Here is a 17,617-nt window from a genome sequence, read left to right on the forward strand (position 1 = left end):
ACTCTGAGTTGCAGCAGCTTCCTCCTCCTATGGTTCCCAGAGGGTGCTGAGAACTCAGGCAGACTGCCCCAAAGGGTACGCCCTGCAGCCACGTAGGGCCCAGCGTCCTTCCATGTCTTACACCTGGCACCTTGTATGCATCTCCACTCCTGATGCTAGGGCCACTGATAAGCATAGCAAAGGTCAGCTGAACACCAGCCTGGTGACACAGCGGCAGCCCATCTGGTCCTAAGTGACGCGTGTGCACACACAGCATGAGCTCCGTGCTTCCAGACACGACCCAGCGGGACAGCTCAGGATTTAACCAAGCCATTCAGAAAAATGTACATTTTTTTCCAAGACTGTTTCTCTGTGTATCTTTTACTGTCCTGGAGCTCAGTCTGTAGATCAGGCTGGCCTCGAACTCAAAGATATCTGCCTGCCTCTGCCTCCCGGGTGCTGGGATTGAAGGTGTTTGCCATCACGCCCAGCTAGAAAGATGCACAATTTGAACTTTCTGAACTGTTTTCCCATTTATTATTGCCGTGCTATGGTTGACTGAGCATAGGGACGGAAAGCCATGGGTAAGAAGACTGTTTATACTTCATGGCATCTGAGTCTCATCTCAGTACAGCTATATAAGCAAAAGTGAGGGGCTGGGCAATGGTGGCACACGCTTTTAATCCCAGCACTCAGGAGGGATCTCTGAGTTCCAGGACAGCCAGGGCTATACAGAGAAACCCTACCTTGAAAAAAAAAAGAAAGAAAGAAAAGAAGGAAGGAAGGAAGGAAGGAAGGAAGGAAGGAAGGAAGGAAGGAAGGACAGAAGTGTACAACTGAGGCTCAGGGGGAGGGAGGAGCTTGGATAAGGTCACTCAGCAGAGCCCTTACCCCACACTCTGGCCTCACCTCTGCACTCCCATCTGAGTGCCCACCGTCTAGGCCTCAGGAAGGCTACCTGGTGCCCATCTTCAAACAGGCAAAGCTCTGCTGGGAGCCCCCAGGTAAGCAGGGCCCAGCCAGACCTCTCTGTGTTTGTAGGCCACCATCTCTCAAAGGGCCACTGGAGGGTGCCGGTGCAGCTCAGGCCCAGAGAGGGCCCCTGAGGAGAAGACAGCTCCCAGATGCCCCCTCAGGAGCTCAGCTGGCTGCTCTAACAACAAGGTACAGGGCCAGAGCGGGCCCAGAGGTTGGACACAAGTCCATCTGTCCCCTGCCTTGTGGCTATCTAGTGTAGCCTCAAGGACAGACAGCCTGTGGGCTTCAGGGTCTGTCCCTCAGCCCTGCCCACCTTCACTTGGCTCCCAGGCCAAACCTCTACCAAGCCAGCAGCAGCTGCCAAGCCCCAGGCAGTTTCCGCTCTCGGCTCCCAGACGGAGGCTCCGTCTGTCCTGAGGCCTGGCCCAGGCCCCAGCTGCCTGCCTTTGTCTGGCAGGTTCTCAGTGTCCCCTCCGTGACAGGATGGGAGAGTGTGGAGAGCCCTACATGCTGTCTCTGCCCTCATCAGCATCCCAAGATCCCAGTATATATGTCCTGTCCTCCACGTCAACCTTTAACACACGCTCCCTCCTGGGCTCAGAGTCCACTCTGCCTTCAAGGACTTTGAGGGCTCTGACCTCCACCCACTCTGCAGCCCCAAAACAAAGCCACCACACCCTCTCCACCAAGAATTCCTCCAAGACCTTTCCCAGACAAGGTTGGAAGATCCCCCATAATACCTGCCAGGCACCCTCCCTACAGGAAGTTGCATGCAGCAAGGCCAGCAGAGGACTAGCTGCCTCCAGCCCAGCCCAGCCCCAGGAATGAATGAATGGGGGGAGGCAGGGAATAAGAGAGTGAAGAAGGAATGAATGAATAAGAGAATGAATAATTAAGTGAGGAAGGGAATGAGTAAGAAAATGAATGAATGAGAGAGGGGAGGAGTGAATGAATGAGGTTGAATGAATGAGTCCCAGATGGTCTTGCCCAGGATCCAGCTTGGAAGAAGTGTTAGTGACAGAGGGCCTGAGCTGAAAAGATAGCCACCAACCTGGACGTCAGCCAGTGGGCTGTTGCCAGGACAGTCTTGTTCACTGAGCCTGGGGTGGGGACGGAGGTGGGGGTGTCAACTGTCACCTCTGGTAACTGAGACTCCTCCCACTACCAACACACTGGCCACAGTTTGGCCATGAGCTTGGCAGCAGGCCACATGAATGGAGTAGGAACTACAGAGGGGATCTGGAGACACAAGTACAAAGTGACCTGCCCAAGGACACCCAGCTGACTGACAAGCAAAGGTCCAAGTTATAGCCCTGAAACTCTAGCCACCCTCCTCCCATGACCTCACCACACACTGCTACCCATCCAAACCTGGATGGAGCTGAGGGGGAAGGAACAGAGGTGAGGCTCCCCCCCATACAATTGGGCCATGGGTAGTGCGGGGAGTTTTTTCCACGGCAGGCCAGGGACAGTCATCTTAGGGTCACAGTCCATGCCGATCCCCTCCAGCAGCTCACTGTCATATGCCTCAGGGCCCAGCTGCCCACCCTGGGACCATGCTCGGCACAGCAGTCATGCAGCCACGGCCTGGCCTGCTCAGTGCCAGCTGCTGCCCCAATGTACGAGTGACCAACAATGTCTTATTCACCTCTAGAGCCTCCAGTTCAGACCTCCCCTCCACCTAGACATGTCCCCGTCCCATCTGTATCCATGCTCAAGACCTAAATAACGACATCTCCCGGCTGAGCTTTCTGTTCCTGCTTCATCAGAGATGGCTCAGTACCGGAATTGGTGGTGCTGAAGACTCTGAATCAGGACCACTGCAGATTGGACAGTAACTTAAGTGATGGGAGATGCCCCTCCTGGCCTCTCCCTACTAGCTGTCCCTTTCCTGAGGGACACACAGCTCTTCTCTTCACTCCACCCTGTCAGCACCCAGGATTTATGAGTGGCATATAGAACCAGCTCTCTGAGGGGCCCCAAGTTAGCTTTTTGGTGGATGAGAATCAAGTGTCCCTGGCAGTTGGGTAGGAGACAGAGCTCCTAGTGTCCCCTCTGCCCTTGCCTTAATCTCCCTAAGGAGGTCAGATGACCAGCTGCCCCTGACCAGAGCTCTGGACCCTGGGATTAAGGTCTGGATTAGGGACAGGCCTGTTCCCGTGAGCACAGCTCCAGCGCTGTGCCTGCGCTGTGCATTCATCTGTCTTCACATGTGTGCACACATCATACATGTGCACATGTGCATGCAAGTGGAGGCCTAAAGTTGGTTTCGGGTATCTTCCTTGATCATGCTCCACCTTCATGTTGAAGCTCCTGCTGAACCCAGAGTTCAGTTTCTGGGAGCATGGCTAGGCAGCTTGTCTCAGGGACCCCTTGTCTCAGCCTCTTGGGTGCTGGGTTGCTAGGTAGACCACCACACTCACCTAGCTTTTAGCTGGATCCTAGAGATCCGGACTCTTGTCCTCACATTTGCATGGCAAGAACTTCAACTACTGAGCTACCTCCCCGGCCGCTGTGTGCATGTCAGGCCCTCACGATGCAGGCAAGACTCTCCCAGCTTCCTCTACGGGGTTGGGGGTGAACCTCAGCAGCTGGGGAATGGGGAGAGGCAGTCTCTAGGGACTCTTGATCTCCCCGGCATAAACAACAATCTACCTCCGCTGCTCTAGGCTCCCAAGCATCAGCTGAGACGCCTGATGAGATCCACATACACCTGCATGCCCATGACCCATGTCACTCACCCAAGTGTAAGTCCTGACAGAAACACGATAGTAAGAGCACATGAGAAAGGGTCACCGGATGTCTTCACAGCCTCCAGGCCAGGTCTGAAATAGTTTCCCCACTTCATGTGAGAACAAGATTCCACAAGCTTCCTGGCTCCCAGAGGGCACAGGGTCCTGACAGAAAGACCAGTATCTACTGTCCTCAAAGCAGCTTTGGCCTCAAAGCTTTAGTGGCTGGGTGGGGTAGGGGGTCAAAGGGAGAGAGGAGCTCTTGACCAGCAGGTGAGGGCTCCCGAAGGATTGATCATCCCAGCTCTAACTAGACCCTGTCCCCAAGAAACAAGACCTCAAGTACCCACTAAGTCCCAGCCAGGGTTGAGAGGTTCCAATCAGCCAGGCAGAGAGGGAGGGACAGGCTCGGAATCAGAGTAGTAGAGAGCGAACAGGGGGAAGGGAGGGGACAAAAGATCAGAGGAGGGGAAAGAGAAGCAGAAGGGGACACCTCCAGGTAACCCAGTCCCCAGGGCCTACCACCTTCAGGAAAGGTGGTGTCAAAGCAAGCACCCCTACACACCCCACCCACACCCCCTGCCACTTCTAAACTGAAGCACCACTGGTTAAAGTCTCCCCAGCTGCCCTCCACTCCCCTTTCCTCCCCAGCTTGGGGGTCATGCAGGGGAGGGCCGGGGAGAAAATACAAGGTGTTACAGTGAGAACCAGAAATAAATCAAAATGAGGATGTGTGAAAGTAGGGAAAAAGAAACAATACAGCAATGTCAGACTGGGGAAAATGAAAGAAAGTGAATGTGTGAATTGGGCAGGGAGATGATGTAATGGGAAAGGGGGGGGGGGATAGCAGCTGCAACAGTGTATCCAAGACAGGGCTCCCCAGAGGGGAGGTAACAATGTAACCCTGTGGGGAGCCAGACAAGATGAAGCAATGTAATAGGATCAGGGCTTGGCAAAGAATCTTAAATGTTCAGAAGAGCAGAGCCTGGGAATCCAGGAGAGGTAGGAGCAGAAGAGGCCTCCCTCAGTGTTCCGAAGGCCGCTAGGAAGAAGGGCCATCTTGGCTGGGCTCTGAAGCACGAGTAGAAGTTCACTGGAGGAGAGAGAGAGAGGGAGGGGGGAGGGGGGAGGAAAGGAGGAAGGGAGGGAAGGAGGGAGGGAGGGAGGATGCGCACAGGTGTGGAAAAGTCAGACAATGAGCGACTCAGAGGTCTTGGGGTGGGGCCGTGCACAGGGCAGAGGAACCAGTCGGATGCAGTGCACTAAGAATGATGGGGATGGATGTGGTATACATTCGGGACCGAAGAGCAGCTGGGGCAGTCAGGGAGGCGTCTTGAAAGAAACAAGTGGAACTAAGCCTGCACTCTAGGCAAAACCGAGACAGGTAAAAGACAGAAGCTGGTGTAGGGGCTGGTGCCCAGCCTGGAATGCCAGAAGGTTCTCAATCACAGTTCAGTTATCAACTTTTCAGTTATTAACCTTGGGTCCTCTACCACCACCAGTCCCCTCCCCTCAAGCCTGGGTTAGCTTCAGTGGGGACAATGACAGAGAACTGTCCTTACTGAAGCCAAGGAACCCCTGGCCTGGGTGAGCACCCAGCAGCCACACAAGTTCGGGGATCTGGCAAGACCTCTGCCTCAATATTCCTGTAGAACACACCCTGCAACTGCTGTACTATGGGAGGTTTATGTAATAGCTAAGACTCTAGCACCTGACTGCATGTGTTCGAATCCCAGCTCAGCTCTAACTCGCTCTGGGACTTTGCACAAATTACTTCATCTCTTTGTGTTTCTCTCACATTTATAAAATCAAGACAATGCCCGTGCCTTTTCTCACAAGGCTGAACGAGTTTTGATAGGAGACCATCTTTCTGGCCACACCCTCTGCCTGCTGGGCAGAACACAAAGGTTGACAGACCACCTTGGGAGCGAATATGGAGTTGGAGTCTTCTGCTCTGGGGTCTGGGCTGGGTGGGGTGGGGTCAACTAATTAACCCCAGAATGAGGCACAGGACCAGGGACCAGGAAGTGGCCAGTTAGTAAGGCCACCCACTTAGCAAGGACAGGGACAGAGAAAAGCGCCCCATCCTAAAGAGAAGCATGCTCCCCTTCCACACAAGCTGCTCCTCCTGCAGCTGGCAGCCTCACTGTTTCTCCTCAGCTTGGTCTTCCAATAGACCATGACCCTTCCTGCTTTGGAGCCTTTGTCCATTTTGACCCCTCTGCCACCCTTCGAGTGACCTGGAACCAAGGTCACTCACTTCCTTCACAAGTCAGCCCTCGGCCTCCAGAGCCAAACCACCATCTCACTTCCATGTATCCTTCTTTCTCCAAATTGATGTTTCATAAGGAGCCGGACACCGAGGGGACACAGGTCAGACAGTGGACACTGGCAGATTCCAGCAGCTGAGGATAAGAACCCAGTACCAGACTTCCCACCCTTCCTCCTTTATCCTAGAAATCTGACTCAGTGCCTGATCCCTGGGTGGCCTGGACGTGAGTGGTCATGCCCCCAAAGTCAGGCAGAGAGGTGGCATTCAGTGTGACCAGAAAGGAAAGGGACTCTCCCACTCCTACCCAAAGAGGAACCATGAACAGGGCACGTGAAGGATGTGGGACACTCTGTCAGGCCCTGTCGTCAACTGTGAGGCCCTCATCACCCCATCCAATGGCTCCATTTCCCTGAATGAGCTGCTGGAGGACTCACCTCTGAGCCCAGGCAATCTTAGAGGAAGTAGATACTAAAAATAAAACTTGCCACCCTTGTAACTAGTGACTGCTGAACCAGCTCTGCCTTCCAAAGACACCAGTCCCTCTCGCATAAGAAGAGCCCCTTCCAGTGGCAGGGCTAGGCTTGCCCTGAGTGGACAGAAGTGGTCTCTAGCCCCCTTCGCCACAAGCGTCACACCCTCCCACAGCCATCCACAGATAGGCAGCTAGGCTGTTCAGACCAATATCACAGCCCCCAGCATGGGCCCCCAGCATGGGCCCCGCACATGGTAGGCACCCAGTGAAGACTACTACGCCAACCAAGCAGTCCATTATTAGGATCGAAAACGCCAAGCCCAAACCCTCACCGCTGCACGCGCTGCTTGGTGGCCTAGCGCTCCAGACAAGCTCCCGGAAGAATGGAGAGGACCGTGTCCACCTCGGCAAGCCATCTGCTGCCCAGGTCTCAGCGTTCCAAGTGTAAAACAGAGTGACATGGCAAGCCTGCTGAGGACCCAGAGGTGCCCAGTGTCTCGCAGAACCCCATATGTTCTGACCAATGTGCCTGCCTACTGCCGTTTCCTACTATCTGCCTCCACCACTCTCACAGGGGAGACCTTGAAGGTAGGAAGCGGGTGGCCTTCAGATGCAAGCACCGTACCCCAGGTGAGGCAGCGACAAGAGTCGGAAGAGGGTAGGTGGACCCCCACCTGCTCTACCCTGAAGTAATGTGCCAGGCATGGGCTCGACCAGGCACCCAGCGTAGAGACCAACAGCTCTCCTTACCCCCAGGACTGCTCAGCTGTCCCCCAGGCCTGAAGCTGGAGGGAAGCCTCCACCCATTCTGGTGCCAGCTACGGGCGATCAAATTGGCAATCAGTCAGCTGCAATTAGGCTCCCAGATGCCACTGGTGTTGCTCCCACATGACTCTTACAGCCTGGCTAGGAGCTGAAGTGTGTGTGTTGGGGGGGGGGGTCTACCAGGCAAGGAGAGGGTGCAGGATGCTCTGGAGCTGCTCAGGCACAGCACACCCCTGAAGGTATGCTGACAAGATTAGCCCCTCAGGGTACAGCCCCAGAGCAGGGGTGGGGCAGCTGAGTCCAGACTCCACCTCCTTCTGATAGTGAGCTCTGTGGTGGGGATCTCATCCACCCAGAGCCCTATAAACAAGGTGGTGATGCCAGTCTCCCAGGGAGTCTGGAAGGCTCATTGAGCTACTCAGAGCTGCAGAATGAGCCACCATGTTTGGGTAAGGCCCAGGCCACCCGCTGTGAGGCACTGGCTGAGGGTGACCATCTCTGCAGGATCCACCCACTCCAAAGTTCCTTCCTATTAGCTATTAGCCTGCATTAGCCAAGCCTGGTGACCAACAAAACACAACCAAGTGCTCTGGGCTAAGGGTCCGTGGGTGCATGGGCCATGGTTGCTCAGATTCCACAAACACCACCCTGTCCAAGGCTTTGCATATAGGCAACCTGATCTTCTAGGAGTCCCAGGGTCATGGGGCCTGAGCAGTAGACAGGTCTACCTGCCTCCATCCTGCACTACAGGGGACAGAATTCCCAGAAACTCAGCGTCGTAGAGGCTAGAAAATACTCTGTCTAATCTGGCCTAAATCCAGTCCACTGCAGTTGGGCATCCCAACCCAAATTCTCCTTCTCAGGGCCCAGGGCTCTGCTTCAGGCCATTCAAACCTGGCTCCCACACTCTGCAAGGGAATTCTGGCCCTGTTTCCAGACAGCAGTTTCTTCGTAAGATCAAGAGTGCAAAAGAAAGAAGGTGGGGGGGAGGGCCTGGGCAGTATGCTAATCTAACATTTGCAGGAGCGGCCATTCCCTGCTCACTCCGTCACTGCACATCCTAACTCCCAAGGCCCCGTGGTAAAGAAAAAACTGAGGTTCAGAGAGGTTGGGTAAATGTACCCAGGTTACATAGCAAGAAACTGAGAACAGCAGGATTTCAGCCCTCACCAGTAGGCTCAGGGGTCTCTGCTCTCCAGTTTCAAGTTCACTTTCAGATTCACTGGCTCCCAAAACAGACATAGCACTAAGGTCTTAGCTCCAGCAGTGGGAATTAAAACAATTCCTCCACCTGGTGTGAAAGGCCAGAATGGTGGCCCCAGCTTGAGACCCTCAGCAACCAGGTGCTAGATCATTTGTTAGAGTTCCCCTACCCCCATCCCACAGCTGCCCCCCCCCACACACACACACAGTCAAGGCTGCTCAGACTCCCCCCTGTAATCACCGTTTCCTGTTTGGAACTCAGACCAGGCCAGGGAGTGGGGGAGGGGAAATGGCCACCCCTCTGGCTGGGGGCCTGCTCTGGAGTGAGGGGCCGGAAGTGAAGGTTGCCCAGCCTCCCAGAATCTTAGAAGGCTGGGAGCCAAGACAAGTGCAAGGGGGCAGGCAACATAGCTAATGCTCCCAGTACATTCTGTGGGACAGAGACGTGAGGGGTCCAAGTGGTAACCAGTCCAGGCTATACTCTGGCTGGTGTGGGAGCCAGCAGGAAGGGGTGAAGACAAGGGGCCGGCCCCCAGGCAGTGCCCAGCTTGGTCACCCTACCCCCCAGACACAAAATCACAGGGCTGCACAAAGCTGGGCTGGAGTCCAGAGCCACAACCTCATGGTCCTGGCCAGACTTGGTGGTGACAACGTCACCACAGGCCCGCCCTATGCAGCCCCCTGGCGCCTCCCAGTCCACAGCCCATGCTTTGGAGAGGGCAGGTTCCTGCCCAGCTCACCAACTGCTCCTGGCCACACAGGAGCAGAGGTCCTGGCCCAGCTGCATTATCTCTGTTTCTATGCTCAGTTCCCACTGCACAGGGTGGCTCTGGGTGCCCCAGAAGCTCCAGGTTTGTCAAGAAAGGACTGTGACTCCCCTCTTCTTGTCCTGGACCCTGTGAGTCCCACTTCGTTTCGGCCGACAGAGAAACAGTGAGGGTCAGAGAGCTGGCGCTCTGAAGAACAGTCTGGGGCATGGCGCTGGGCTCCTAACGGTTTCTGGGGATAGGAGATGGGGGAACGCGTGCACGGGAGGGTTGGGTCACCTGTGCAGAGCCAGACATGGCCCAGGCTTCAGATGTACTCAAGGGGTTTGGGCCTTTAGGACCTTATCATCTAAGATTCCAAGTGCCTCCTACCCTGTGTTCACCATGTGACCCAGCCCAAACCCCTCAAGCTGTACACATCTTTCAAGAGTCCTCTTAACATTGTCCCTCCAGCCTGTCCCCAGCAATCCTTAGAGTCAGCCCTTTGCAGATGAAAGGGACCTGTCATTTGGTAGAGGATGAGCGCTAGGCTGAATCTTTTTCCCACTAGCTGCTTGTTACAGCTCACGAGACTACAAGAGAATTAAATGGGAGCAGGGATGGCATCTATGGTAAGATTGGACACCCACCAAATGGTAGCCAAGAGGTAATGATGTGGCCCTTGCCTATTATCCCAACAATCAGGAGCCTGAGACAGGAAAATCATGAGTTCAAGTATAGCCTGGTCTACAACATGAGACTTGGTCTCAAAAATTATTTTCTTTCTTTCTTTCTTTCTTTCTTTCTTTCTTTCTTTCTTTCTTTCTTTTTTGGTTTTTCAAAATAAGGTTTCTCTGTGTAACTGCCCTAGTTGTCCTGGAACTAGCTCTTGTAGACCAGACGGGCCTTGAACTCACAGAAATCTGCCTGCCTCTGCTTCCTGAGTGCTGGGATTAAAGGCATGCACCACTACTGCCTGTCAAAAATATTTTAATAAATCCATAACTTGGGGGCATAAGGAGACCCCAGAGAGGTAAAGCACCTAAGCTCACATAGCACAAGGGCATAAATAGATCAGGACTGATGCCCAGGGCTGAGAGCCAGCCTGGCCCCAGCTCGAAACAGCTAGTTTCTGGCTACGTGGCTCCAAGCAAGCCACCAAGTGTCTCTGTGGCTCATGTCCTCATCTGAATAGAGGGATTCTGGGTATTTCTGAGACTGTCCTGAGCACACCCTACACTCAACCACATAGCGTTCTGGGGGCAGGGCATCAGAGCTGTGTCCAGTATTGAGCCTGAAACTGTGGCATTTACCCTGAGCCCTCATCAGCCAGGCCCCCAGCTGGCCCAGAGGGCTCTAAGTAGCAGCCCCCACCCCAGGCAGTTTCCGGGGAGCCTTCCTTCCCTGAAGGAAGCAGGTGGTCCTGCCTACTCACCCCATTCAGTTACCCAGCTTTAGGAGGCTGAGTCCACCCCGCAGGGAGCAGCAGGCTTCAGGTCCAAGCCAACAGCCTGGAAAATCTGACCATTTCTACAGGTGACAGAATGACAGCGTGGAGGGTTACACTGGCTGTCAGTTTAGCTCAGGAGGCCTCTTCCTCCAGGAAGCCCCCAAGGCTCCCTCCATGGAAGTTCCACCTCCAGCGAAAGGCAGCACACTCCAGTTGAGGGGGCCTGAGTCTGTCACTGTCTAATGAACGGAGGGGTCTTAGGGGCGAGAGACGTCTAGATCACACAGCTGCTGCCCCTGGCACCCAGCAGCCCAGAGTCATCCGGACTTTGGGTTACTGGGCCTCTGAATTTTCCTCTGCTCATTATGCTTCCTGACCTGAACAGCCCAAGAGTCCCCAGCTTGTCATTTCTATAGTGAGGGCAACTGCTCACCAGAGCAGCCAGGAAAGGCAAGAAGAAAAGGTTCTTAGATGTTGGGGGCACCTTGCCTTCCCAAACACACAAGAGCAACTCTGAAAAAGACCTAGGCAGCCGGGCGGTGCTGGCGCAGGCCTTCAATCCCAGCACTCAGGAGGCAGAGGCAGGTGGATCTTTGTGAGTTTGAAACCAGCCTGGTCTACAAGAGCTAGTTCCAGGACAGGCTCAAAGCTATAGAGAAACCCTGTCTCGAAAAACCAAAAAAAAAAAAAAAAGAACTAGGCATAGTGACTCTCTGCTGTAATCCCATTACTTGTAGCAGGGTCAGAGATCAAGATCATCCTTACTTATGTAGAAAGTTTGAGGCCAGTCTGAGCTACATGAGACCCTGGCTCGAGAGAGAGAGAGAGAGAGAGAGAGAGAGAGAGAGAGAGAGAGAGAGAGAGAGAGAGAGAGAGAGAGAGAGAGAGAGAGATCCACATACACCAAGCACCATACTGGCTTCTTGTTCTATTATCTTATACAGGAAACTGAGGCACAGGACAGTTAAGCCACTTCCACAAAGTCACACAGCCACAAATCAGTGAAAATCCACCCTCGAGAGCAGAGTGAACGACATCTATGGTCCCTCCCACACCTGAACTTTAAAACAACGTTCTCCAAAGGCTATAATTTCTGGTGTCCACCCCACACACACACACTCCATGACATCCTGAGAGTCACTTAAGCAGAGCAGTTGAGATGGCCTGAAGTCCTCAGAGCCTTAGACATCCAGTCTGTCAAGACTGAAACCCCAGGTCAGGCCATACCCCCAATTTGCCAGCCACAACCTAGTGAAACCACCCTTCTCCTCCCTAGAATCCCATCCCCCAGGACCCATTCCCATGCCCCGTGCCCTCCCATTCTGGCGAGAAGACCCCAGGGTCATCCTGTTCTTCCCCTACTGAGCCAGCCACTGCCTGCCCCTTGCTATCCTCAGAGGCCCCGCCAGAGGAGGCCATTCCTGGAATCCCCAGCTGGGCTTCTTCTGGTCTAACCTCAGACCCTTTGGCTGAGAACACAGACTTGTCCTCTGGTGTGGCATCCCAATAGCCTAGCACCACCCTTTAACCCTTAGCTCCCCAAGTCAGGTACCAGAGTGGAGCCCAGCCCCTGGGAGGACAACATGCCTACAGAGAAGGCATCTCTGAGTCATACCCCTCCACAGTCCCTGCTTTCATTCAGCCAGGCCCGCCACCTAGGCATGTCAGTCAGCACGGGTCGGAACCACGGCAGCCCAGCTTGACCCTCACATCTGCCTGGCTGAGGCCCTGCTATCTGTTGGGTCCCCACGCTCTCCCTGGAGCCTTCTACTACTGTAGGTAGAGTAGAGCCTTGTCCCTTCTAGGGACAGTTGCCTCCCTGGGGCCATCTGTCCTGAGCCCTCTGCACTCACACCAAAATGCCATCAAAGAGGTCTCTGTGTCCACTCTTCCTCTGGTGAGGGCACCCTTGGTCCCTCTTTGCAGAGGGGAAACCTGAGGCTCAGAGGAGTGGCTAACTGACTTAAGATCTCACCACGAAGGGGTGGTGGTCACCGGACTTTGAAACCAGGTCTGTGATGTCAAGGATAATTTTCTATAATGCTGCCGAGAAGCAGTTCCAACCGCCAGAGTGGGCAGTGCCTTCATCTTCTCAGGTACCTCTCCCCTCACTCCTAACAGGGGAGGAGGGAAGACAAGGCATGGACCACTGGGCACTATTCTGGGGTCCTCCTCCTCAAAGCTCACAGCCTGAGGAACCTATGATCCTCAGAGCAGTTCAGGGCCCTTCCTGCCTCCCAACAGCCTGGCCACTGTGCTTAGAGAAGGGGCGTGCCAGCCAGCCTGGGCTCTGGTGGTCATCCGAGGGGTGGGGACAGCCATTGCTCCTGGAATCAGCCATGGTGGTAGGACCTAGAAGTCCCGCTCACTCAGCCCACATCTAGACACCTGTCAACTCAGAACTCACTTGGGACCTGGGTTCCTCAGGGCAGGGATGTGACTCACCCACCTGCAGGACCCTCTTCCTCCAGCTCCCCTAGAGAAGCCAGGACCAAGTTCAACCCCATAGCTACTTCTGTCTCTCAAAGGGACAGTCAGGGGTCACCTGGTGCACACCTCTGCCAGCACGCACACTCATGTCTCTTGAGGTGGGGGCTTCGCAGGCCCACCATCACCACACACCTGCACACACATGTGTGTGCTTTCACACACTCCCACGGGTCAAAGCACACACCTCCTCCTCCGGCAGGCACACAGCCATGGCCATGGTGACACACGATGTGCACAATGGGTCACCCTCGTGTGAAACGGGGTGCCGATGGCATCCACCCATATGGACAGAGCCTTCTCGTGCCCACACCCACAGGTGCCCACGCACCCTTCCTAGAGGCGGACACACACAGGGTCACCCTCATTCACCTCCGCGGGTCACCTTCATCGACTCATCTCCTTCCCCCACCCCCTCAGAAGCCCCCAAAGCCCTGTGGGCGGCTAGGGATGGGGTGGGGGCGGGGAGGCCACCCGGCGTATATCGGACGCACACGCTTCCCGGCGGGGAGAGGACCCCGCGAGACTGGGACACACCCAGCGTGGAGCGCGCGGCAAGGGGACAAGCAGAGACACGCGGGGGACCCTCCTGGGGCCCATCACTTACCCCTGCGGCGCGGCCGGCCAGCAGCAGCAGCAGCAGCGGTGGCAGCAGCAGCCCGCGGGCCCCGGGCGCGTGAGTGCTGGTGTCCACGCGCGGCCCGTGTGCGGCCCCGCGGCGCGGCGGCCCCGGCTTCATGGCGGCCTTTGTTCGCGGCGCGGGCTGCGCGGGACCTGCGCTCGGCTCCTCGGCCGCCGGCTCCGCCTCGCTCGCTCGCTCGCTCGCTCGCGGCTCCGCGCCCACAGCGGCCGCGCCCGCAGGAAGCGTCGCCGCCGCAGCCGCCGCCGCCACCGCCGCCCCCCGCGCGGGCGGGGCGAGCAGGAGGGCGGGGCCGCGGCGACAGCGGCACGCGACACCGCCCCCGGCCTCAGTTTCCCCGAGCGAAGTGGGGCCGAGAGGCGTTGACGTCCGCTCCCCCCAACTGTGGATCCACTGAGCACGCGATGGACCGAAGTGCCGGAGAACCTGCTCCTCCATACAGCAGCACCCGGGGTTCCTCTGCCTTCCGCAGGGTGGTGTCAGAGGACAGGCTCAACCCCAGCCTGGGGTCCCCCTTCTTTGCCCGTCTCTGTCTGAGAGACACCGACTACAACCCCTTGGCACCCCGAGTCCAGGAAGCAGAGGCTTGGGTCAACTACACTCAGGCGTGGGGAGCACGAGCACGCGTCTGGCTCCACTGAAGTCACCAGTGTTTCCCATTCACAGGGACTCAGTTGCACCAAGGGACGTCCAGGGAACTGGCAAGAGTAGGCATTGGTTAGGTAACACATAAACTGGCCAGGACCCCCTTGAGGTCCACGCAGTCAGCATTATCCTTTTGATGGGCACAGGTCCTTGTCCTGTACAGGCCCTTGGAAAGAAATTCAGCACATGAAGCTCAGCACCATATAAGGCAGAGTGTGCAAAGGGTTCCCCTGAGGGAGTGAGAAGCTGGGGCGTCACAGGTATGCAAGGCCTGCCCAGCTGCCCTCAGCAGACATCCTGAGCCAAGGGAGGGGGCTGTCCACTCCTTGGTTTACAGATGCTAGGAAAGCCGCAAGCCTGGGTAGTGAATGCCAAAACCCCAGCACTCAGCACTAATGAAGCTGAAACCAGGGGATCTCAAATTCAAGGTCAGCCTGGGCTACCTATCAAGTCCCTGTCTTTACAAAAATAAAAGGGGAGGGGGAGATGGGTCAGCAGTTCAGAGTGTAGTGTGTATTACTCAAGGATGTAAGTTCAGTTCCCAGCACCCACATGGGGCAGGGGCAGGTCACCTGCACTCATGGATATAGGTGCCCTCTCTCTCTCTCTCTCTCTCTCTCTCTCTCTCTCTCTCTCTCTCTCTCTCTCTCTCTCTCACACACACACACACACACACACACACACACATGCATACATGCACGCATACACACACACATACACAGTGATGGTGCATACTTTTAATCTCAGCCCTTGGGAAGCAGAGGTAGGTGGATCTCTGTGAGTTTGAGGCCGCATGGTCTACGGAGTTAGTTCCAGGACAACTAGAGCTGTTATACAGAGAAACCCTGTCTGGAAAAAAAGCAACAACAATAAATATTTAAACGTTTTTAAGAAGGTAGGGTTTTTAAGTAGCCTAGGCTGACCTTGACCTTGCTACTGAGGATGACCTTGAACAACTGATAATCCTATTTATGTGGTGCTAAGGTTCAAACCCAGGGCTTTGGACAAAGCATGCACTCCAGCAGCTGAGCTACATCCGCAGCCCCTCAAAAACACTCTTTTAAATGAATCCCACTCTGAAGTATTTTGGCATTTGGAGGCATGACGCCCTGGCGAGTGGGGCAGGAAAAGACTGGCATGCCGAGGAATCAGAAGTTGGCTTTATTACTAGTTCAGGTGGGAGCTGAGAGACTCTGGGTTAAGTAAGTGCTTGGGTTCAAATCCTGGTTCTGATGATCATGAGCTGTGGTCCTTATATGTGTGATTTCATCTCTCTGAGACTGTTTCCCAGTGTACTATGGAAATGATGATCATATGGGGTTCACCTATTCATCAGCAAAAAGAATGGGACAGGCTGGGAAGCTTTCATGGGCTCTTCCCTTTCCTGAACTGGGAATTCAATCAATGTCGTTGGGACACAGATATAAGCATGACACCACCGTCCAGACTGACTGGGCAGACCAAGGGGACAGACGGGATCTGAGATGCTCCCAAAGGTCAACAGGGATCAAGAAGGAGACCCAAAGAGTGGTATGTCATCTTGGTGCGAAGCAGACCTTGGGACAGCTGGATCTGACTGACGACAAAGTACTGAGCTGCTCACTGTGGGAGGCAAGCAAGGCTCAGAGAGTTGCTCACAGGAGCCTACCAGGTTGCCAGGGAACATGGCCTAGCCTTGCCCTCCCTCTCAGAGAGTCCACATACACACTTCCCTGAGAACCGGGCAGAAAACCTTGTGGGGAATCTTTGACCAAGAGCGCCATCTGTTGTTTGTCAAAGGCATCGTCACAGGCAGCTGAGATGGACGCCCTCCTGCCTGGGAATCAGGTGCACCTTCAGTCCCTCGACACACGTTACATCACAGGTCACCCTTCCTATACCTCCACGGGTGTTCTTACCACACCCCAGAACAGCAATGCCCCCTTTCCTGTGCTAACCCCACCCAAAGAGACACCAGGGACTACCCTTCTTCCTGCTGTCTCCTAGACTATGCCGGTCACCTGGCACACTTCCTGACTCCCAGGGGTAAGCAGTTCTGACCACACCCACCCTGCCTTCAACAGTCCTGTCTTTCCTGGTACTGGGAAAAGCCACATCCTCAAAGGACATAAACTGCAGGGACCCAATCAAGCTGCCTGCACCCCCACTTTTTTCTTTCTTTTTCTTTCTTTCTTTCTTTCTTGCTTTCTTGCTTTCTTTCTTTCTTTCTTTCTTTCTTTGGTTTTTCGAGACAGGGTTTCTCTTTGTAGCTTTGGAGTCTGTCCTGGCGCTAGCTCTTGCTAGCTAGTCTGGCCTCAAACTCACAGAGAACCACCTGCCTCTGCCTCCCACGTGCTGGGATTAAAGGCATGCGCCACCATTGCCCAGCTGCCCCACACTTTTCTATGATGTGATGCCACCCCCATGTTTTCAGGGCTGAAGAAGAGATGGACAGCTTTCCATCATCTAGAGTCACCTGAGAAGGATCCTCAGTTGGGAACAAGGCCTCCATCTCCTTAGCCCATAGGCAGGTGTCTGGGGTGTTTTCTTGACTAGTGATGGACGTGGTAGAGCCCAGCCCACTATGAGTGGTGTGAGCCGTGAGCAGGCGGTCCTGGATTGTAAAAAAAAGCAGGCTGAGAGTGGAGAGGCAGTTCAGTAATTAAGAGCAAAGGCATGGCACCTCACACCGTTAATTCCAGCATTTGGGAGGCAGATGCAGGCAGATCTCTGTGAGTTCGAGGCCAGCCTGGTCTACAAAGCAAGTTCCAGGACAGGGCTGTAGAGAGCATTGGCTGTTCTTTCAGAGGACCTAGGTTCAATTCTCAGCATTCACAGGCAGCTAACAACTGTCTTGAACCCCAGTACCTGAGGATCTAATGCCCCCTTCTGGCCGCTTTGGGCACACAAGTAGTGCACAAACCATACATACAGGCAAAACACTCTTACACATAAAAATAATATTTAAGCCAGGTGTCAGTGGCAAATGCCGTTAATCTCAGTACTTAGGAGGCAGAGGCAGGAGGATCTTGGAATTTGAGGCCTACAGAGTGAGTTCCAGGACAGTCAGGGATATACAGAGAAACCCTGTCTCAGAAAAAAATAAAATAAAAAGAGAGGAGGGAGGAGAAAGGAAGAGGAGGGAGAAAAGAAAGGAAAGAAGGGGGGAACGGAGGGAGGGAGGGAGGAAGGAAGGAAGGAAGGAAGGAGGGAGGGAGGGAAGGAGGGAGGGAGGAAGGAAGGAAGGAAGGAAGGAAGGAAGGAAGGAA

The 17,617-nt window shown here is 54.8% G+C and overlaps 1 protein-coding gene across 2 annotated transcripts in view; it reads right to left on the reverse strand.

Annotated features, from left to right (window-relative positions):
• Sdc3 (syndecan 3) overlaps window positions 1-13,835 on the reverse strand; it is a 33,260-nt gene extending 19,425 nt beyond the window's left edge. For both annotated transcript variants that reach the window (XM_038334676.1, XM_038334675.1), the window contains exon 1: window positions 13,692-13,835. In XM_038334676.1, coding sequence (XP_038190604.1) covers window positions 13,692-13,823 — 132 coding nt within the window. In that variant the 5' untranslated portion in view covers window positions 13,824-13,835. The remainder of the gene's footprint in view (window positions 1-13,691) is intronic.
• Between the last annotated feature and the right edge of the window lie 3,782 nt (window positions 13,836-17,617).

The sequence above is a fragment of the Arvicola amphibius genome, chromosome 6, assembly GCF_903992535.2.
Source record: "Arvicola amphibius chromosome 6, mArvAmp1.2, whole genome shotgun sequence".
NCBI classification, from domain to species: Eukaryota; Metazoa; Chordata; class Mammalia; order Rodentia; family Cricetidae; genus Arvicola; species Arvicola amphibius.